At 47.5% G+C, this 23,997-nt stretch overlaps 1 protein-coding gene across 1 annotated transcript in view; it reads right to left on the reverse strand.

Annotated features, from left to right (window-relative positions):
- Positions 1 to 23,997, reverse strand: part of CDC40 (cell division cycle 40) — a 405,957-nt gene that overhangs the window by 197,136 nt on the left and 184,824 nt on the right. Inside the window, exons 10-11 of the mRNA XM_078649170.1 lie at positions 22,573 to 22,674; positions 14,826 to 14,941 (exon numbers count right to left, since the gene is read on the reverse strand). Of these exons, the coding sequence (XP_078505296.1) occupies positions 14,826 to 14,941; positions 22,573 to 22,674 (218 nt within the window). The remainder of the gene's footprint in view (positions 1 to 14,825; positions 14,942 to 22,572; positions 22,675 to 23,997) is intronic.

Raw genomic sequence — 23,997 nt, forward strand, 5'->3', positions numbered from 1 at the left:
GTTCTGGAGATAAGCCACTATGGCGGATAAGTGTATCCGAATGGAAGCGTAAGCTAGATTGCATTTGTAAAGATGTAACAAATAACAGATGATGTTAGGAATGGAGGCATCTAGCGGGTTTATGTGATGTTCTGTACAGTAAATGACAAACCGCTTCCATTTTGCAGCATAGCAAGCTCTGGTAGTGGGCTTCCTTGCCTCCCTGATGATGGCCATGCATTCCGAGGCAGGTTAAGGTAGCCAAACTCTAAGACCTCAGGAGCCAGATCGCCAGATTGAGCTGTTGCGGATCCGGATGCTGAATGTCGCCATGGTTCTGCGTCAAGAGCCTGGGTGTGAGATGCAACCTTTGATGCGGTACCACGGAGAGTTCTAGAAATGTGGTGTACCACGGTTGGCGTGCCCACGTTGGAGCAACCAGGATGAGCGTCAGCGAGTGTTGCTTTAGCTTTCTTGCCACCAGCGGAATGAGAGGTGCTGGGGGAAAAGTGTACGCAAATCTGCCTGACCAGTTCATCCATATCGCATTGCCCTACGATTGTGGGTGAGGGAACCTGGCGGCAAAGCTTTGGCATTTTGCGTTTTCCCTTGTGGCAAACAGGTCGAACTCTGGATGACCCCACTGCTGGAAGTACGGGCGGAGTACTGATGGATGTATCTCCCACTCGTGCATTTGATGGCTGTATCTGCTGAGCAGATCCGCCATCTGATTGTCCTCGCCCGGAAGGTGTTCCGCCATGAGGAAGATGTTCCTCTGAATGGTCCACTTCCACATGCTCTGAGCCAGATGAGACAGCTGTGGAGAGTGCGTACCTCCCTGCTTCTGGATGTAGTACATGGCTGTCATGTTGTCCGTCCGGATCAACACGACTTTGTTACACAGATGTACCTTGAAGGACTTGAGTGCCATGAAGATTGCCATCAACTCCAGATAGTTGATGTGCATCTTCCTTTGCTGTGTCGTCCATAGTCCCTGCACCGTGTAGTGGAGCAGATGAGCTCCCCAACCCTGGAGAGAAGCGTCCGTTGTCAGGATGATCTGTGGCACAGGCTCTTGGAACGGTCGACCCTTGCAAAGGTTGTGTGGATTCCACCAATGCAGAGAGTTGTACGCCCGACCGGTCACCAACACTAGGTCTTTCAACTGTCCTTGAGCCTGAGTCCACTGATGCGCTAAGCATTCTTGGAGCGGACGCATATGCAATCTCGCGTGCGGGACTATGAAGATGCAGGAGGCCATCATGCCTATCAACTGCATGAACACTCTCGCTGGGAGTGAGTGTTGCGGTCTGAACCTCTGGATGAGCGACTGGATGTTGTCGACTCTCGCTGGGTTCGGCTGAGCTGTAGCAGTCAGAGTATTTATTGTCGCGCCCAGATACTGCCGCACATGGGCTGGCTGAAGGTGCGACTTCAGATAGTTTAACGAAAACCCCAGACTGTGAAGGAGGTGAATGGTGTGAGACATGTGTGCGGCGCACTGCTGTGCCGACTTGGCTTGAACGAGCCAGTCGTCCAGGTAAGGGTAGACATGTATGTTTTGTCTCCTGAGGTGCGCTGCCACGGTCGCCAGACACTTTGTGAACACTCTGGGGGCAGTGGTCACTCCGAAGGGTAGGACCTTGAACTGGTAATGCCTGTTTTGTATGGTGAACCTGAGGTACTTTCTGTGGGATGGGTGGAGTGGTATGTGAAAATAAGCATCCTTGAGGTCCAAGGTTGCGAGGAAGTCTCCCTGGTTTAACAATGGAAGAACCTGCTGTAGTGTTAACATGTGAAAGTGTTCTGAGAGTATGTACAGGTTGAGTGGGCGTAGGTCCAGAATGGGTCTGAGCGAGCCGTCCTTCTTTGGGATTAAGAAGTACAGGGAATAAACCCCTGTGCCTTCTTCCTCCACCAGCACGAGCTCTATTGCGCCTTTTTGCAGCATCACAAGGACTTCTTGCTGCAATAAGTGCAAGTGCTCTGCTGACATAGGACGTTGTCTTGGGGGTATGTTGGGTGGAGTGGACCTTAACTCCAAACAATAGCCGAACTGGATAAGTTTCCTTACCCACCTGTCTGTGGTGATGGACTTCCAGACTGGCAGGAACTGTTGGAGTCTCCCTCCGACAGGTGTTAGATGGTCGGGGGGCAGTGACAGAGAGTCACTGTTTGTTGGCAGCAGAGGAATGGGCACTGTTGTTGCCTCTGCCTCTGCCCTTGGCGCTGTTTCCTCTGTAACCTCCTCTCCCCTTTTTGGGGTATAAGGACTGTGCGCCTCCTCTATTGAATTGCGTCTGCTGTGCCAAGTGTCCTCTGGTAACACCTCGTGAACTTGAGCGACGAAAAGTGTTCCCTCTGAATTGCTGAGACTGAAGCGCACCCATGGATTTAGCTGTCTCAGTATCTTTTTTGATTTTCTCGAGGGTGGTGTCAACCTCTGGGCCAAACAGTCTGTCTGGATTAACGGGCTGGTTGAGGATGGTTGTCTAGATCTCAGGCTTGAACCCTGAGATGCGGAGCCATGCTTGACGCCTCAACATCACACTTGTGTTTATCGCTCTTGCTGCCGTATCTGCAACATCGAGCGCACATTTGATTGCAGCGTTGGAAATGACCTTGCCCTCCTGTATCAGCATCTCAGCTCCTTCTTTAAACTTGTCTGGAAGGTGTTGTAATAGCTGCTCTAAGGTGTCATAGTGCGCCCTATCATATCTGGCCAACAGGGCTTGTGTGTTAGCTATGCGCCAGATGTTGGCTGCTTGCGCTGCCACCCTTTTCCCCGATGCCTCCAGCACTTTTGACTCTGTCTGGGGGAGGAGCTTCACCCGTGGTCTGTGAATTCGCCCTCTTGCGGGCATTGGAGACCACCAAAGAGTCCAGAGGCAACTGGCCCCGTATATAAGTTGGGTCTCCAGGTGCCGGTCTGTATTTCTTTTCTATCCGGGGGTTTACCACCCTTGCCCTCGTGGGTTCCTTGAAACTGTCTGTGGCATGCTTGAGAACCCCTTTGAGCATAGGAAGTGTCTTCACAGTTTTTTCTGATGCAGAGAAAGTGTCAAACAAAAAGTCAACTTCCACAGGGTCGGCATGCAGTTCCACCTTATGGTTTGTAGCCGCCCTTTCAATCAAGGCATTAAATGCTGCAGTCTTCTGTTGGAGAAGTTTTCACGCCATAAACCTGTGGGTCATGTACCACTTGTTGGTCCCCCTGATCACCAGAGTCTACCCATGAGTCCTGCTGCTCATCAGGGTCAGTATTGTCAGGAAAGTTATACTCTTCATCCTGTTCACCCTCATCTCCATCTGAGCAAGTGGGTGAAGGTGTTGGACTCCTCCTAGGTCTTGGAGGAATGGGTTCAACGAGGTCTGGTGTTTCTGGCGCTGGCCTCTTCTTCTTTAGAGGTATTACAAACGAGTCCACAGGCTTGGAAGTAATTTTTCTCTTGTGGAGCGTTAATCTTCCTGTGTCGGCGTCGATATAATGTTCCGACTGCTCTTCTATTGAAGGGCGTCGATCGAAACGCCCACTTTGTTGCGGTTTCCCCGACCCTTCTGGGTCCGTAGGCACCGATCGAGGTGCAAAGGTCTTCGGCGGTAGAGTATAAAGTATCGGCGTCGAAGTCTTCTTCGGTGGGGCTATCGACTGCGGTACCGAGGGCATTTTCGGCTCCGACGTCAAACCCTTTTCCCGTATCCGCTTAAGGAAGTCTGCTACCTGCTTAGTAAAAGAAGCGGATGGCTTTGTCGATCCGACCGATGACCTCGGTCCACCTACAGGGGAAGACCCGAGCGTCGACGATTTGTCTTTGGTCGCCGGAGACGCAGACGTGCCCTCGACGACTGCACTCCGGCCCCCTGCTACGGCCTTAGACGTCAACGCCGCAGGCTTCGGATCGACAGCTTTTTCTTTCAGCGTCGGGGCTCCAGACTTTGGCTCGGCGCCCCTCGCGGACTTCGCTTCTACTGCCCGTTTGCCTGTTGGTGCGGTAGTCGTGGCTGAAGGCGTTTCGACAGTCTTCCTTGACTTCGACTCGACCACTTTGCTCGACACTTGCTCGACGACCTTCTTCGAGCTTGGCTCCTTGACCGCTTTCGGTACCTTAGCCTGTTCGACAGCCTTCTTCGGCTTCGATGTCTCCGAGGGCGCCGCCGACGTCTTCGGTTTCGATGGTGTGTTGGCCATCTTTGTTGTTTTCGATTCCGATGTTTTCAGTTTCGGTTTCGATTTAGGTAATGGAGGCTCCGCAAGTATGTCCGTAGCCGGGCCAGAAGGCGGGGCCGAGGATTGAGGTGTAGGGTCGTGGGTAAGGCCGTGTGGCGATCCCGTGACCTGAGCCTTAGTAATTGTACGTACGGGGCATAGCTCTTCCTCCGAGCTATCTTCCATGGCCCCATAAGCTTCCTCGTCGTCCCCTACCTCCTCGACGTTTTCGTCTAGGTCCTGGCCCTCGACAGGTTCCCCGTAGTCGGCCTCGGCCTTGACCTCCGCCGATGTAGGTGAGATCTGCAGGTGAAGCTCCTGCTCGTCTGCTTCGGGGTCTACGAAGATGTCGACAGGCGCTGGTGCCGATCGCTGGGCCTCGAGGCGAGCCACGCGCCGAAGCTTGAGCCTCTTCTTCGACCTGAATTTCGAACAGGCCATACAGTTGGCCTCGTTGTGGTCCGGCGACAGGCACTTGTTGCATACAGGATGCACGTCGATGAGTGGGTACTTCGAACCGCACACGGGGCAGAACTTGAACGGACTTCGTTCCATCGCAGTTGCGTCGGGGTCTTGCTGCGTCGACAGGGCCTCGATGACCGAAGAGTCACCCGACTCCTCAGATATCCGACTCGAAGAGTTGGAGTACACACGAGACCGAGCGCGAACAATACCGACGAAGTAAAGAAGGCCTTTTGGCCTTAAAGAAATTGTTTTATCAATTCCGAACAGGAGACGTCGAAATCACATCCGAACCCAATGGCGGAAAAAAACAATCTGGGGATGGAGTCGATGCCCATGCGCACTGTAGTCCAGGGGAGGAGCCACCTATCTCGTGATACTTCGAAGACTCTTCCAGGACAACAATGTGCAATCATCCGGACCCAACACTAGGCGGCGATCTAAGCAATAGATATGAATTTAGCAGCCCACATGCCTCGAACATAAGACACACATGCGGCCGTGTGTTCAGGTGAGTATCAATGTGTGACGACTTAGAAACAAAATGTAACTTTTACTGACACCTTGTTACTTCATGCTCTCCGCGACATGGGGAGATCACATCTCTGGCATTCATGCATGACACCCGAGTACTTCCATAGGACACCCTCTAACATACTCCATACACCCAAACACACATGCAAGGTCTGGCATCCAATCCATCAGGCAAGACAACCGTGTCACACGGCTACACTAACGTGACGTTTAGACACACAGGCACGTGTTTCTCAATACGACAACAAAAAAAGTATGCAGACACGCGATTGCCATCTATATGTTTCTTCCAGTGTTATGTTTTCAATTCATACTGGTCCAGCGGCTGGGGGGCAAATCGAAGTTTATATCTCAAAATCCAGGCGATCAATGCGTCTGTTCAGAGGGCCCAAATAGGAAAGCGTGTGCTGGCGCAGCCTGGAAATACAGAGGCGCGCCCGCAGTGAATGAAGCGCTGTCCGAGCCCGGCTGAAATGCACCCAAGAGTGTTTAGAAAATACACAAAATACACAAAACCATGCACAGCTGCACAAACACAGCACACCGATAATAAAACAACACGTTCACAGTTCCACAAATGCACACGTACGGGGGAAAGAAAACAGTTAAGCCAGTGCACGTCCGAATGTCCCATCGAAGACAATCAACCATTGGTGTAGCCGAATACAAACAATATATGTTCGCATGAATTAACCCGAGCAAATGCAGAGGGAAACACAGTAACACTCGCACGAAAGAATGCACACACACCAACAAAGAACTGACTATTGAATATTGATCAACATAAACCAGACTAAGGCATAAATTACCACCTACACGAGGACCATGTGATAAAAAGCACAGACGCACCGCACGCAAACGTATAGGACCAAACAGGTAAATAAACTACAAAAAGATATTCTCATAAATAAGATGCATATAATAAACAATAACCAACATTCGGATGCATTAGCACACACCGACATAAACACAACTAATCAACAGACAGAACATCTGCACACATCAGCGGACACACGTACACATTAAACGTCACCAGAAGAGTGTTGTACAAACCCATCCTGACAGTGGTGCTGCAACGACTTTTAGAGCGGGGTACAAGCATAGAAGAGTGACCGTGTTTCTTATAAAACACAAAACTGCTGCTAGAGCATACACATTTAAAGGCCCCCCTTTATTGTTCGTTCGCCATCTAAACTCTTTCCGCCTCACTGGTCCCAGCGCCTCTGTCCCGTCATATGACGACCGACGCGCGTACACATACATTCTCTTGTGAGTGTACATTCTACTATTAATAAAAATTCAAATATGAAAAATACTCCTATTGTGCACACATATATTCCTGGAAAGTAAAGAAAACCGGAACTCACATCATGCAGTACAGGAAGTTCCAAAAAGCAGGTCGAACATTCTTTCACAAGTGGGGTATTCAGACATCAACACTTCACATGGACAGAATATGAGACACCTGGACACAGAGGCATGCATAAGTACAAACACAGTAATCTAAGTTACAAATTTATATCAGTGAGATAGTCGCAAAACATTAATTCAACCCACTGCATTGCTATTAAAAATTCAAAATGGGTCTGCCTTTTAATGTCATTGAACTATCCACCGTGGAACTATTTCAGAGCATTCTTGCCCAAATCTGAAAACAAGCAGGACAGAAAGACATTTCATACTTCCCTCATTCACAGTTGGAAGTGTTTTGAGGTGAGAATTAAAACAGATTAAACAAAACACGGTCTGTAGATACGAACTCACAGACGTAGTGCAATGAGGCGACAACCTCTAGGTAGCCTCTGTACTCACCCAACAGTGTGCCAGCTCCTGACCCCAATAACCTGCCACTGGCAGCCGCCATGTTGGAACGGCGTGACTGACAGTTTTGGGCATGCCGGAAGCTGTAGTCCCGACACCGGGCTTATTCACGAAAACCTGTTTTTTTTTGTACTCCATATTTTTTTAGCCATAGAAAATGGACTAACGAATAGTTTTCTTACCTGTCGGTGTAATTTTGCAGCTTGAAGATCTTTCTGCATTCACTATGCTGTGCATTATTCCGCGGTCTTGTGGTTGGGTCCGGATTCGTAGTCTTTTCTTTGTTTTTTTTTTTTTTTTCGTAGCCCAGGTGGGCGTCGGCGTCACACCTCCTTGGGTGCATTTCCGGTGACGTCGGCATGCTTCCTGTGGAAGCTCCCACTCTTGGGCGCCATCTTCGGGTTCTTTTTTTTTCCGTGTTTCTTTCGTTTCCGAAGTAATGGCAATGTTCTATTTAGGTGATATTTTACCGCTTTGTACTTATAAGTCCTTTTTAAACCCCTTTTTTTTTTTTATCCACCTCTTCTCTCTCCAGCCTCATCTTTCTGGCGGAGGTGGGTGGGTTCGCTAGTGAATCCAGAAAGATCTTCAAGCTGCAAAACTACACCGACAGGTAAGAAAACTATTCGTTTTGCAGCGTGAATCTTTCTGGATTCACTATGCTGTGCATAGATTTTGTAGCGGTTTCTCATCTCTGTGGCGGCTGGGTGGAAGATGAGCGTTGGTTATTGAATATGTGCTGGAGCACCTTTTGTCCGACTTGTGCTTCCTTGTTCATCTGTATATCCACACAGTAGTGCTTCGTGAACGTGTGTACCGTAGCCCATGTTGCAGCCAGGCATATGTCCTATATGGGTGTGTTAGCCAGGAAAGCTATTGTAGCACCCTTTTTCCTAGTGGAGTGGGCACATGTCCCCTCTGCTAGCTCTTGTCCTGCACGTTTGTGGCAGAGTTGAATTGTCTGTGCGATCCATCGTGCAATAGTCTTTTTGGTTACTGCCTTTCCCATGAAACTGTTGGCGAATGACACAAAGAACTGTTTTGTTTTCCTGTGTCCCTTCGTCCTCTCAATGTAGTGCATGACTGCCCTTCTGGCGTCCAGGGTGTGCAGAGCTCGCTCTGCGCTAGTTGATGGTTTTTGGAAAAAACTCGGTATCTGTATAGACTGGTTCATGTGAAATTTGGATACCACCCTCGGCATGAAGTGTGGGTCAGTCCTCATCACAACCCTATCATTGTGTATTTGTATGTAGGGCTCGTGTAGCGTCAGCGCCTGAAGCTCGCTTACTCTGCGTAAGGACGTTATTGCAACCAGGAAAGCTGTTTTCATAGTTAGCATCTTTAGGGAGGCCTTGTGAAGTGGTTCAAAGGGCTCTTTCATGAGTTCCGTTAGGACTATGTTCAAGTTCCATGCAGGTGGCGGCACCCGCTTGGGTGGTGCGATCCTTTTTGCTCCTTCTAGGAATCTCTTCACCACCTGTGATGTGAAGAAACTCCTGCACGTTTCTCCCCTTGTGTAGGCGACTATCGCTGCCAAGTGAACTCTTAACGAGGATGAGCGAAGGTTCTTCTCCAGCAAGTGTGTCAGGTACTTTAGCACTGTGGAGTCCTTCTTCATTTTATTGTGAAGCCTTTCTTTTCTGCACCACATTGTGAATCTTTTCCATTTCGCAACGTAGCACTTCCGGGTGCTGGGCCTCCGTGCCTCCCGAAGGACCCTCAGGGTGCTTTCTGGCAGTCTCAAATGTGCGAACTCTATGTCCTCAGGAGCCACGCTACTAGGCTCAGGCTCTCTGGCTCTGGGTGTAGCACCTCTCCGTTCTGCATGGAGAGTAGGACTTTCCTCTTGCAGAATCTGTGGGGTGCACCCTGTGTCATCTCCATGATCTGCGAGTACCATGTCTGTCTGGCCCACTGTGGTGCGACCAGTATCAGGGTCATGTTGCTCGCTCTGCACTTGCTCAGCACTCTGTGCATCAGTGGTATCGGGGGAAAGGCGTAAGCAAATGTCCCGGACCGATCTATCCATAGGGCATTCCCCAGTGACCCCTCCTCGGGCTGTCTGGATGCGAAGTTTTGGCATTTTGCATTCCGGCGTGTGGCAAACAGGTCCACTGATGGTGTTTCCCATCTGTCGAACAGCCACCTTGTCTCTTGAGCATTGAGCTCCCACTCGTGGGATGCCAATGTCTGTCTGCTGAGCCAATCTGCTTGTATGTTGTCCTTCCCTGGTAGGTGTATGGCTAGCAGGTCTATCTTGAGAGGGATGGCCCATCTCCATATCTCCTGCGCCAGCGTTGAAAGCGGGGCTGACTGTGTGCCCCCCTGCTTGTTGATGTAGAACATCGCGGTGGTGTTGTCTGTTTGTAGCCATACCTTGTGCTTGTACAGTCTTGTTTGGAAAGCTTTCAGTGCAAGGAAGATGGTCTTCAATTCTAGGGAATTGATGTGCTTTGTCGCATCTGCTGGCGTCCACAGTCCCCTCACCTTGAGCTCCTTCATGTGAGCGCCCCATCCCTTCAGGGATGCGTCTGTGGTGATGGTCACTGTTGGCATTGGAGGCGTTAGAGGCTTTCCCCTTGTTATGTTCTCCATGGTCCACCATGTCATCTCCTTCTGCACTGCGTGCGTTACAACCACTAGATCCTCCCAACTGCCTGTAGCTTGTGACCATTGCTCCTGTAGCCATTCTTGAATGGGTCTCATGTGGGGACGTACATTCGGTACCAGGTGGATGCATGATGCCATCATCCCCATGATCTTGCTCGCAGTCCTCACTGTCCGAGCTTGTCCCTTCCGGTAGAGGAGAGTTTCCTTCACCAGCGCCCTCGCCTTTTTCTCGCTGGGGAACACCTTGCCCTGTAAGGTGTTGATCTGTGCTACCAGGAAGATCTTCACTTGTTCCGGCTCCATTGATGATTTCTTCCAATGGATGGAGAACCCCAGGCTTATGAGCGTGCTCGTCACTGTGTGTGCGCGTGCTGCTTGCATTTCTGGTACGAGTTTGCTTTCACCAGCCAGTCGTCCAGGTAGGGGTATACGTGTATTCCCTGCCTTCGTAGGTGCGCTGCGACTGCTGCGAGGCACTTTGTGAAGACCCTTGGTACTGATTTTAGCCCGAAGGCTAGTGTTGTGAACTTGTAGTGGCTTTCTCCGATGGTGAACCTGAGCATATGCTTGTGCTTTCTGTTCATTGGGATGTGCAGGTAAGCGTCCTTGAGGTCTATTGTGACCATGAAGTCCCCGATCTGCAATTGCGGGAGCACCTCTTGCAGGGAGGTCATTTTGAATTTTTGCGTTCTTATGAATTTGTTCAGGAACCTTAGGTCCAGAATAGGTCTCATTGTCTCGTCTACTTTTGGTACCAGGAGTACGTTGAGTATATTCCTTTGTTTCTTTCCTTGAAGGGTACCCGTTCTATGGCCTGCTTCCGCAGGAGTTCCTTTGCTTCTTCCTGAAGACCCTCTAGCTGCTTGCTTGCTAGTGGTTTTCTTTTTGGTTTTCTGCTTGTTGGCCTCCCCTCCAACTCTATGCAGTATCCGAATTGGATGATGTTGAGGATCCATTTGTCTGATGTGATTTTTCTCCATTCTTGGAGGTAAAATCTTAATCTTCCTCCCACTGGTGTTATGTGGTCGTAGATGTCTAGTTTGTCTTGACCCATCTGTACCTGCTGCCCCCTGGGATCTTTTCTGTGGGTGGGCACACGGAGTGTTTTGAAGTCACTTAGAGGCGGGCTGCTGTCCCCCTCTTCTATTCTGTCCACGTCCATTTCCTCTCCCTCGAAAGGACTGGCCTCTTTTTTGGTATTGCCAGGGCTGCTTCTGCTGACCCTGCTGAGCCTGCGAGTCTGGCTGGTGCGTTTGTTGGAAAACCTGGTGTGATGTACCTGGCTGGTTTCCACCTCTCCCGCCAGGCCTCCGTGACGGGGTGCCCCTTCTGTTGCCTCTGAACTGCAATGCTCCCATGGACCTTGCTGTTTCGTTATCTTTCTTTAGTTGACTGAGTTTCTCATCAACTGTTGTTCCGAAAAGCGTATCGCCGTTGAACGGTGTGTTCAGGATGCTGTGTTGCACCTCCGGTTTGAAACCTGAGATCCTGAGCCAGGCGTGTCTTCTTTCGGTGACACCCATCATCATGAGCCTGCTGGAGGTGTCTGCCCCATCCAGGGCCGTCTTAAGGCAAGAATTTGCCGCGTTCTTCCCATCTTCAACCAGCTTTTCTGCCTTCTGTCTGGCATCCTGGGGCAGGTCCTTCACCAACTGCCCCAGCTCCTCCATGATCTGGTACATGTGCCTGTTTATCAGGGCGTTGGAATTAGCCATGCGCCAGTGGGTCGCGGCATTCCGTTCGATCCTTCTGCCCACCCGATCCATCCTCTTGCTCTCCTTATCCCGTGGTGGTCCAGAAGTAGTGGCTACGTTAGCCCTCTTCCTTGCTGTGGCCGTGATAATGGAGTCTGCGGAGACCGTTCCCTGAATGTAGGGTGGGTCTTTTGAGGAGTGTTTGTACTTCTTCTCTGTTCTGGGAGTTACTGCCTTGCATGTTGCGGGTTTACTGAATGCTTCCCTCCCTTGAGCCAAGACGCTGTCGAGCATTGGTAGGTACTGGCTCCTTCTTTGTGTGGGGAGCAATGTCTCTAGAAGGAAGTCTGCTTTCTGCTTCTCTTCGTCGAGCTTGAGTTTGAATGCCGCTGCGGCAGACTTTATCACCGAGTTGTAGGCCCCGATGTCGTCCGGCGGCGAGGGCCTCGAGGGATATGTGTCGACCGCCTCCTCCGGGCTGTCTGTGTCGACATCTATGTAATCCACCTCCTGTAAGTCAGGGGGGCCGACTCTGCGTCCGTCCTGCTGTCCTCTTCCTCCCCATAGTTGTAACTATCGTAGGGATTCTCGTCCTCTTCCTGGTCGTCGACCACCTCGACGTCCGGGTCTTGTTCCTCGGCGACCTCGTCTTCCTCCTCGACAGCCTCCACCACTGGTGGCTTGGTCTTGTGTGGAATCGTGAAGGCTTTCATCTTTGCGTCGAATTCTTTCTTCCGCTGCAAGAAGTTTTCCATTTCGGCCTCGAGGCGCCTTCTCTTTTTCTCCATCTCGGCTGCGTGTTCCGCGTCGGATGGTTCGGCCGCTCTTTTCGGTGGTTGGCTCGGCGCCGTGCTTTTCGGTGCCTAAGATTTTGCCGTCGAACCGGATTTTGGGTCCCTGGTCGGCGTCGGTAGTTTAGGGTCCTTCTCCCTCGGCGTCGATCGATCCTTTTCGGGGACGATTTTCGATGACTTCTGCTGTTCAACAGCTCTCGGCGCCGGGGACACCTTCTCAGAGGATCCGCTGGGCCAGTGAGTACTCGCGGACGCCAGTTGTTTTGGCGTCGGCGCTTTCGGGGCCTTGCCCTCGTATTTTCGAGATTCAGAGTCTCTCGGGTTCTTGGGGGCCGGAGAGTCTCCTACCTTATCAGAAGTCTTCGTGTAATCGGTCTCTACGACCGTGTAGCTGTCGTCTTCGGCGGCAGCATTGTCCTCTTCCTCGGAAGACATCCCCAGCTCGTAGAAGGACGGAGTCGGGGCCTTCCCCTGCAGGGTTGCGTGCGCTACCCTCTGTCTCTCCCTCACTCGAAGGGTCTTCGGGGCGAAGGCGGAGCAGGCGTTGCAGTCCTCGCTTTCGTGATTTACCGGTAGACAAAGGTTGCATACCGGGTGCTGGTCCTTCTGCGCGTACTTGTGGTGGCAGTTACGGCAGAACTTGAACGGCGTGTTGTCCATCATCGATCGCTCAGGGCCTCCCTGGTCGCGTGTTAGTCGACGTTCGTCGAAGATCTCGATGAATTCACCTTCTCCTTCACGGACTCCTCGTCGATGAAGTCTCCTGGAGTCTTCAGATGACTTTTCTTTCTAATTTCTGTATTTTCCTTCTTCTTTCTCCAAAAATGTCTGGAGCCCAAACGGGAACGATCCAGACCCGACCGGAAAAAAAAGAATCTGAAGATGGCGCCCAAGAGTGGGAGCTTCCGCAGGAAGCATGCCGACGTCACCGGAAATGCACCCAAGGAGGTGTAACGCCGACGCCCACCTGGGCTACGAAAAAAAAAAAAAAAAAGAAAAGACTACGAATCCGGACCCAACCACAAGACCGCAGAATAATGCACAGCATAGTGAATCCAGAAAGATTCACGCTGCAAAACTTTTGTTCGCTAGTGAAATAGATTTCGTTATTAAAGCAGCTATGTAAGGAAAAGTCAGGAATCTTCACGAGTATCTGCTTTAATATGGAACGGAATAACCTTACCCAATTTGAAAGATATTTCTTACATGAAAGGAAAAATGCAAGCATTAGAGGAGTTATTTATTTTTACTTTTGCCCGTACCGTAAATTAAAATATCTACCGTCGTGTCATGTAAGGTACATGTTGCTAAATAAAACGCCCTTCGAATGTTCCAAAACGGTAGCGAATTAGGCTATGTATACAGTTGCTTCTGTTCTAGCCTCTTTCTGCTTCACATAGAGTGAGACTAAAACAGTCAAGTAGGATTAATGCCACAATAAAGTGTATCGATACCAAAAACTACATTTCCCGGATTTCTAGATTTCTCTAGTTTAGTTGTCCATGCAAGCTTCCCCAGCTCACGGGGAGGGCGGGACGGCCGAATGTATCCGAGTCGTGATCGGTCCACTGCTGTTTACACCTCGCTTCCATTGGCGGCAGCTGCCTGACGCCCCTCTGGGTAGGCTGCACCGTAAGATCCGGCCGTGGGAGGGGAAGAGACCCGTGTGTGTCAGGCTGGGCACTTGTACCTATGGAGGACGCCGAGGGGGCTGTGGCAGGGGCGCAGGTCGGGACTTTCATGGTGACGAGGAGATCATCGAGGTGTTGGAGCTGAATGACGACGACCCGGACCCGGGTACTGAGGGGGCGCAGTGGGGTCAGGGGTCTAGGGGGGGGGGGGGTCTCTATGTGTGTGCGTGTGTGTATGCACGGCGGCGGCGGCAGGGGGGTTCTGTATGTGTGTGTGTGTGAGTGTGTGTTTGAGCGGCGGGGGGGGGGTCTGTATGTGTGTGTGTGCGTGCGTGGGTGTCTGCTTCCAAGGAGCCAAGGGAGACAGGAAGCGCGCGTGACCTGATCCGTTTACGCGCGCGTGCACATCACTTGTCGCCTATCTCCCTTGACTCCTTTGAAAGCAGAAATTATTGCAATAGAGTCTCGGAGCGACGATCGCTTCGCGATTGGTTCGCAGTCCGAGACCTAAAAAGGAGAAGAAAAAGAAATGTTGGAATATCAAGTGGAAGGTGGGGGTCAAGGAAAAAATAATAATGATTGTTTATTCCACCCTTTGAGGAAAGTAAATTATTGGAATGTCATTTTGAGTTAAAGAAGCAATCAATAAATTGTATTCTAACTTTTAGTGAAGGCCATTTGTGTTCAATCATTTGTGCAAACTGATGAGGGAATATGGTATCCCAAATTTGGTATTCTACACAATTGTTTTTTTCCAGAGAACACATACCACCTTCAAACTTAACGGTCTGCAGTTGCATGGTTCCCTCAATTGAAGTCTCCTCTACCCACATGCTGCTTCGAACCCCTCCCTGCTTTTTACTGGCAACAGGTGTGTCTTCAATCAATCACAACATGCTTTAATTTACCCAACAATATTTTCTCCAAACATTGTACTTACCTCTATAGTAACTTTTGTTTAGCCACAAACTTATTTGACTTTGAGTATTATGTCAATTATTTCAAACGGTTTCCAAACTTCTCCCTCTATGAGCAAAACATTAAACGTCTAACTATGAAATTCTTAATCATTCAATAAAGTCAAGTGACTTACTTGCACAATCTTCTTGTCTGACATTCCTGCTACAAAGAGTGACTGTTTATCTTCATCAGGATTAAATTTGACACAGTACGGCACCTTTCGGTTTGTAAACCTGGAAATGCACTGACCTGTAAATAAAATGCTAAATTAAATGTCAAAGTTCAAGTTGGGCTTTGCCACATAAAATGCTTTGAAAACGCATAGCCCTGTGCAGGTTTTAGACATTTGCCTTCTCAAATGTGTAGCAATGTTCTGCAGTAGTAGATTATGAAGTACAGTGTTTAGATGAAAGATTATAAAGACTGTGGTTTCATTAAGTGTATTTTATCACGCCTCTTACAGAGAAATAACAAAAGAAAAATATTTGATTATTTTAATGTAGACTTTGTTTGCAATCAGGGACTGAGTCACTAAGAAAGTTGTCAAGGTAGGAGTACAACGTCTTCTTGATTTACAACTTTTCAGATATTCTCCAAAACAAAAGTTGCACCAGAAAAACTACAAATCACAGTTGGGTTAGTTTAAATGTGCAATTTGTAATGTATTTTTTGTAAAGTTTTTCAAGGAGGGATATTTTTTTCCCCTGGGGCTGACCGCTTCTTAACACTTCTCTAAAGTTCTAGGATGGTTCCTTCCTCTTTCCCATCATGTAAATCCAATTCCTCTTTCTCCAGTCCACTGTTTTATTTATGAACTAATTTTGTTTACTGATGTGTGGCTTCGACCATTTGGTGTTCCAGGTCCTTCCACGTGATGTCAGACGCCCAACCCTGAAGCAGTTTGTTTGGTCACCATCTTCAGATTCTTTTTTCCACTTCTTGCTTTTTCTAATTTTTTTGTGACATTATCTTGCTGTGGCTTCTTTGGAGTTCTCCTTTACTGCAATGTAATTCTTTGTTTTCCGTGCTCCTCATTTCCGGTGAGGTGTGTGGGCCACATGTGAATCCAACAAAATTCTTCAAGCTGTAAAACTACCCATAAAGGTAAGTAACCATTTTGTTTAGCAGCGTGAATCTTTTCTGGATTCATATGCTGTGCATCAATTATGATTCACAAAAGGGGGTGGTGATGGACAGAGTATCTGAATTAAGCAGAACACTCCTACCCAGTCAAAAGATCAGGGCTTGATCCATCACCGTTTTTTAGCTCACTGCACCATCCCAGCTCAGAACCTGGCTACATGCAAATTAGTCTGACCCTGGCCCAGTGCATCATGGGAACAGGGCAGACCAAACTACCAAGCCAATTCTTTACTGGAAAGGAAACAAGTTTCCGGGGACCGGTTTCTGGCATTACAGCCGTCTTCGGCCCAGCTTGCTTGAATCCCGATGGTGCAGCGAGCAAGGGACTCACATCTGAGCATACCCTTCCACACTTGTGGTGGCCAAAACGATTCACAAAAGGGGGTGGTGATGGATAGAGTATCTGAATTAAGCAGAACACTCCTACCCAGTCAAAAGATCAGGGCTTGATCCATCACCGTTTTTTAGCTCATTGCACCATCCCAGCTCAGAACCTGGCTACATGCAAATTAGTCTGACCCTGGCCCAGTGCATCATGGGAACAGGGCAGACCAAACTACCAAGCCAATTCTTTACTGGAAAGGAAACAAGCTTCCGGGGACCGGTTTCTGGCATTACAGCCGTCTTCGGCCCGGCTTGCTTGAATCCTGATGGTGCAGTGAGCAAGGGACTCACATCTGAGCATACCCTTCCACACTTGTGGTGGCCAAAACGATTCACAAAAGGGGGTGGTGATGGACAGAGTATCTGAATTAAGCAGAACACTCCTACCCAGTCAAAAGATCAGGGCTTGATCCATCACCGTTTTTTAGCACACTGCACCATCCCAGCTCAGAACCTGGCTACATGCAAATTAGTCTGACCCTGGCCCAGTGCATCATGGGAACAGGGCAGACCAAACTACCAAGCCAATTCTTTACTGGAAAGGAAACAAGCTTCCGGGGACCGGTTTCTGGCATTACAGCCGTCTTCGGCCCGGCTTGCTTGAATCCTGATGGTGCAGTGAGCAAGGGACTCACATCTGAACATACCCTTCCACACTTGTGGTGGCCAAAACGATTCACAAAAGGGGGTGGTGATGGACAGAGTATCTGAATTAAGCAGAACACCCCTACCCAGTCAAAAGATCAGGGCTTGATCCATCACCGTTTTTTAGCTCACTGCACCATCCCAGCTCAGAACCTGGCTACATGCAAATTAGTCTGACCCTGGCCCAGTGCATCATGGGAACAGGGCAGACCAAACTACCAAGCCAATTCTTTACTGGAAAGGAAACAAGCTTCCGGGGACCGGTTTCTGGCATTACAGCCGTCTTCGGCCCGGCTTGCTTGAATCCTGATGGTGCAGTGAGCAAGGGACTCACATCTGAGCATACCCTTCCACACTTGTGGTGGCCAAAACGATTCACAAAAGGGGGTGGTGATGGACAGAGTATCTGAATTAAGCAGAACACTCCTACCCAGTCAAAAGATCAGGGCTTGATCCATCACCATTTTTTAGCTCACTGCACCATCAATTATGTAGCAGTATTTGTCCCCCAAATCCCCATGAGGCAGGCTTGAAATGAGTTAGAGGACGGAAATAAGCGTGAGTACCATCTGTCCAACCTGTACTTCTTTAATTACGTGTGTGTTCATGCAGTAATGCTTTGTGAATGTGTGTATGGAAGAACATGTTGCTGCCTTACAGAGATTCTTGACTCAGACGCTGGTTATAAAGGCTAGCGTGGCTCCTTTTTCCTTTTTTGAATGCACCATTGGTCTTTGTTCTAGTAGCGTGGCCACTGATTTGTAACAAGTTCGGATAATTTGTACTATCCATCTTGCTATGGTCCATTCGGTTACTGGTGCTCCTCTTTTTGGGCGAAGACAACAAAGAATTGACTTGCCTTTCTGATGTCTTTTGTTCTCTACAGGTAGCACATAACAGCTCTTCTGACATCTAGGGTGTGCACGACTCTCAGCTTATGTTTTCAGGGTTTGAAAAAAAGGCAGATAGTTGCGTTTGGTTGACATGGACATGGGAAATCACCTTTGGTAGGAACTGTGGGGCTGTCCTCATTACTGCTCTGACCATCCATGAGTTGTTTTTGCTCCAGATTTACATTCCATAATGGTGCGTGTACCCTCCTTGGTGTGCCTATACTTTTTGCCCCTATTAGGAACTTCTTGATGACTGGTACTCAAATAAACTTGTGTCTGTGACTCCCCTGGTGTACAGGACTAGGGCTAAGATGGACACCTTTAGTGAGGCCTATGACAGACCATCATTTAGGAGATGAGTGATGTACTCCACCACTATGATCTCTTGCGCACATCCAACCTTGACTCCTTGTCTTACACCATTGTGTGAATCTGCTCCACTTTGACGTCTAGCATAATCTTGTGCTGCCCCTTTTCACCTCAAAGAGTACTTCCATAGTTCTGACTGGCAGGTTCAGGTGTCCAAATTTTAAGTCCTCAGGAACCATGCTGCTAGGTAGGCTAAAGGTTGCTGGTGGTTTTGGGAGATATGCCTTTTCCCTACCAACCCCCTTAAAGATAGTAAGTCTTGGTACGGAGAGAGCTTTATTATTCTGGTTAGGGCCATTTCCACTAGATGTGAGACCCAGGTCTTTCTGATCCACTGTGGGGCGATCAGTATTAGAGTCATGGCTGCTTGCTTGCATCTGTTTAGGACTATTGGTATCAGTGGCAGTGTTGAAAAAGAGTACACAAATCTCCCTGACCAGTCTATTGACAGGGCCTTCCCCCCTCTGACCCATGTTGCAGGAACCTGAAGGCGAAGCTTATGCATTTTGAGTTCTCTGTTGTTGTGTAGAGCTGTGTGTGTGGGTATGCACACCTTTGGAAAATGTTGCCAATTGTTGTTTGAGTTTCCATTCGTGGGAGGAGTTCTCTTGTCTGCTTCGGTGTTCTGCACACCTGGCAGGTGGATGGCTAAGCATTTTGATCCTCGGAGTGGCCCAGCTCCGAATGTCCTGTGCGAGCTGGGACAATGGATGTGACCTCATTCCCCGCCTGTTTTTTGAGGTAGAATATTGTGGTAGTGTTGTCCATCTGTATTTAGGCCACTAGTACAGAAAGTTTATCTAACGGAACATGAGTTATATGACAGAGAAGCGAACACTGTGGACAGTTTACTATACGATTCTCAGTACATATTGAATAACATGTTCCTTGTAGGAAGAAGTTTGAAATGCTTAGGAAGATTTTTGTCCCTGATGAAGTCCTCCTCTTAAAGGGATAAAATTCGTTGGCTAGGCTGGAAACTGATGTGTGAAGAATAAAAAAGAATTTGAGGACTTAACATTATAGCTCCTGTGTATTAATGGACTGAATGAAGCATTACCCATCGTGATGGACTGATTGGCGCTATTTTGATGAAAAGGATAATGAATTACTATTTGTCCATGTGACACTTTGCAGCGCTCCCTACGTTTAGAAAGGTCTCTGCCATGGCATAGTGTGCCCTCTTTTGTTTACCCCTTGCATTCAATGTCTTGGGCTGGAACTCCCTGTACCGTCGTACAGCCATCTGAATCGTGATATTTTGGAAAATACAGGGCCTGATTTAGGTTTTGGTGGACGGGTTACTCCGTCACAATGGTAACAGATATACTGTCTGCCGAAATATTAATCCCATGGGAAATTATGGGATCGATATTTCGGTGGACAAAATATCCGTCACCGTTGTGACGCAGGTAATCCGCCACCAAAATCTAAATTAGGTCCATAGGTTGGAGACCATGTGTATGTGTGTGTCCTTCTGGGCTTTTTTATGGTCGAACTCTGGGCATAACCTAAAAAGGGGGATGCTCTAAACCCTACCTTCAATTCTCTCAACCCCATCGTCAATGATGATTACGTTTTTGTTCTGTCTGTGGAAAACAGTGCTTTCCCTCGATACTGTTGCATTTGATGGTGTTTGTTTTTTTTGCTCTAAAATCTCAGTGAAAAGACGTGGCAGTCTCCTTTGAAAATCTTCCAGACTCAATGGCGAAAAAAAGATTCCAAAGATGGCAACCAAACAAACGGGCTTCCAGGGCAGGCGTCTGACGTCACGAGGAAGTACCTAGAGCACGTAATTGTCAGCGATATACAGCATTCATTTTATTTTTTTTTAAAAGGACTGATGACTGAAGAATTCTCAACCCAACCACAAGAGGGCGGAATCATGCACAGCATGTGAATACAAAGAAGATTTACTTTGCAAAGTTCCACTTCTGAACTGCTTCAGATATGGATTCCTGAATCTATGGTCAAGGATTTCACTTATCAAAATTAGATTAACTTTTTTTTGTTTACCCGGCAGGTTTCACCGAGGGAGGTTTATGTAGTTTACATTGGAATCAAATTCATAAAACCCACAAGTCTGAAACTAGCAAGGTCAGCAGAAATTTAGGACTGGGTCACTCAGGGATGACAGATGATCCAGATTAATACATTATAAATCATACACAACTGGGAAATGTTGAAATGGATGCAGAGGGGTAAAAAAACTGTGAAACTGTGAGAGGACTCGGACTTCCATCCCTCAACTCCATTTAGACTCCAGCTGCCAATGCAGACTGGTAAAGATTACCAGTTAGCAGGAGACCAAAGAAACTTACAATGTGGCATTTAGTGGCTCAGAACTAAACACCCAAGAGATTCTGGAATGGTGCGATAGATGCTCACCCACAGCACACTAAGTGTATCGCCATGGTGCCATTTAGATAGAGGTCATTGAGGAATGGAAGACAGAGAGGGTGCGGGGGGGGCTTGGGTCAGTGAGAGGACCACCCAGAAAAGGCTGATGGTTCAGGGTCAAGGGAGAAGTGGTATGAGTTGCTATTTTAAAGCCTACTCTATTGGATAAGCAGAGGGAATCTGGGGCTTTGACAAAGCAGCAAATCTAGGACTAGCATTGCATTTAAGTACAGCATGAATGCAAAGCTCGAAGGTGTTTATTTTTTTAAAGAAAGAGAATCTTTGAAGCATACTGCTCTACCAAATACCCTTTATGATTAAAAACAAAACAAGCATTTGCAATGCAATCGGTCTCACCTTTGGGACCTTATATGTATTTAGCTATGCAGCACATTAGCCTCGGTGCTGAAACATCTACTGTTCTTTAACATGGAGGGGAAAGTAAGCACCAAACTGGTTGACACGCCAGGTATGGGAACTCATGGAGAGAAATATTGCCTTTCAGAGGGAAATGGTATCGTCCAAAGCTCTGTTTTTAATATAAAATCAGGGCATTCGAAAGTCATATCATTGGAAATACAAGATTTGAAAAAAAATATTATTGTCTATAGGTGCTCGTAGAAGACAATTTCTATGGACTGCAATCTAGAGAATGCTAAAGCGATTCTGGTATTTTACTGACCTCTACTGGTCGATTTCTATTTGGATAGTAAAATAGAGGTAGTTGAACAGAAAAAAAAGCCCCTAAGCAGAAGCAGACAAGTCCTAGGTATGATCTCCAGAACCCACAAAGTACATACACATATAACTATATACTAATACATAACTATAAACTAAAGTATATACAAGAGGTCTCGAATGCTCGACCTAAAAAGACACTGTAGTTTCCGTTCTCTTGATTACAGAGGTGCAAGTCTCACATAAGCTAGTCTTGTCTTCATTTTTATTTTAGGGGTAAATTAATTGGTAGTTAAGGTAGATGTTCACAGTGTTACTAGCTACAAGAAGAGGTCTTTGGTTCCCCATTATCAAAACTGCTCGCTTTGCAATCAATTGGCTTAATTTTCACTGTCGGAGCAGAACTGGATGTTTAAGTCTACAATGGTAAAATTAGATGCCTTTCTAAAAATAAGAAATAAAAAACAGATGCCCTGCTGCTGAATAATACATCAGGTTTGCTCCAGATTGCACAAGATGGGACAATCAACAGTGACAGCATTAAGAGAAAGAACACACCGTGATTGTGGTAGATAGATCAACAATGCAAAGCATGTGCACAGCATTAGAGGTTACAGTTATTGATTTTAATTGGCAACTAGATAAACTCAAAGGGCAGGCAAGTTTGCTGCAGACTTTAGCCTCTTTGTAGCTGTAATAAACACCAAGTTTTGCAGATCAAGCAGTTACTACCAGACCAACAGGTATATGCAAAATTATCACCAATATTGACTAAACTGAGCTCTCTCCAGGACAAGCTGCAAAAGGTCATTGATGACTTTAAGGGGAAGGGTTGTGCTGGAAGACACTGATGCTCAGCTGAGCCAGGAGGTAGCTATCCATTCTGCAAGCAACCCATTAATGGTATATGATGGGAATCTATCAAATTTGTCTATACGAGTTATCACTGCAGCTGAGAATACAGATAATACCCTTGAGGTGTTATTCCGCCAGTAAAAGATACTCTTGCTAGTCAATCAACCCATTTTCAATGTGTGCTGTTCAAGATGCATCGAAAAGGGTTAAGTAATACATGTAAGAGATGAGGTCTTTGGAACACGTCCGACAAACAAATTATTTTGATAACGCTTCTCCCAAGAATGTTACGGTCAAATAAGTCATACCGCAACCATTTCAGGAAAATGGAGGGCCAAGTAAGGTCCAGTGCAAAAGCTAGCCAGACCACACTAGTGGGCACTATTGTGTTTCTCAGTTCCGGGAATTAAGAATCCGCCGTTTCATGCCCCCAGGCTCATTTTTTCCAAAAAGAACTAGAGACCACCTATGTACATTATAAACAGAAGTGAGTGATTTAAAAACATATTTCACCTGTTTCTGTGTCCCAGAGTTTGAGGTATCGATCATATGCAGCACTAAGGAACTGTGTCCCAACATTGTTGAAACAAATGTCTCGAACAGCTTTGCTATGCCCTATAAGACAAAAAATGTACACTTTATCAATACATAGCATACATTTATCCACATTGCTTTTGCCAACATGCCTCATTGATGTTTCATACCACTTTATTAAACAGATTTTCAAAAGCAGTACAGCACATAGCCTTGGAGCAACTGCTATTGGAAATAGCTAAATGTTGATTGCCTAGCATGACAGTCTTATTATTCTCAGCCTACGCTTATTGGTGTAATAATGAAAGAGTACACACTTGGAAGTAAAGGATAATAAATTTAAATGCATCCCAACACAAAGCCAAAACCCTTCATCCCGGCCTACTGATACTGCCTTGGCTATCAGTACTGTTTGATGCCATTACTACCCAAAACTAATACACTTCAGAAAATCATTAATTTAAACCCTGCTGAATTGTCATTCCCCACTCCTGATGTTTAAATAGCTTGTCCGACTTTCACTGATGGCACTGCAGCATTGTATTGACAGTTACACGAGTAGTAGGGACAGTACCCATTTGTAACTGTACCTATATTTGATTTGCCTGTTGGCCTGTGAAGACAGCATATGGCCATCTGATTTCATAAAAAGCCTCCAAGTTGCAAGTTTAAACCACTGCAGTCAAGCACCAAGTGTGTGAACAGCAGAGCCACTCACTGTGAGAAACTGAGCAGCTCAGTAAAGATGATTAAAGAATCATCTGATTGCTTGTAAAAGCAGAGTGAGAAGCACCAATTACAATTATAAGTGAACTAGACGTGCTTTATGGTTAACGGGGGACCCAGAAGGGGCAGGTAAGAAATATAAGAAGGCAGAGGGAGGAAAAGCTGGAGAAGGCGGCAATTATTCTCGTGTGGACTTCATAGCAGCACTTCATATCTGCGTTTTGTACAGCATATATTTCTGCAGTTAGGCATGGAAAAAAAAGTAGTATATTGCACAAACTGGGCTAGTCATAAATGGGGTAATAAAAAGGTCTTCTAGAGCTGGAGACTATGGTTAGAAATGCTTTCATTTTGTCTTTGTTCTATTCTAAATACTTGGGGGCCAATTACGATGGCGGTGAGACCGCCACCGACAGCCATTAGCATGTTTTCCGCCCTCCATATTATAATTGCGGACAAAAGGATGGTGGTTGGAAAGTCAGACCGCCACGCATCCGGCAGGCTGGGCCTCACAATCCCTACAATGGTGGCGGGATTACGATGTTCCTTTTTTGCATGGCAGCAGGTGCTGCAGCTAGCAGCACCCACCGCAATGCAAAATATAGGCATTGCGACCCCCGTGGTAGCGCATCCTAATGCGGGACCGCCGACAGACTGTCGGGCGTTCCAGTCTGCGAC

The sequence above is a fragment of the Lissotriton helveticus genome, chromosome 6, assembly GCF_964261635.1.
Source record: "Lissotriton helveticus chromosome 6, aLisHel1.1, whole genome shotgun sequence".
Classification (NCBI taxonomy): Eukaryota; Metazoa; Chordata; class Amphibia; order Caudata; family Salamandridae; genus Lissotriton; species Lissotriton helveticus.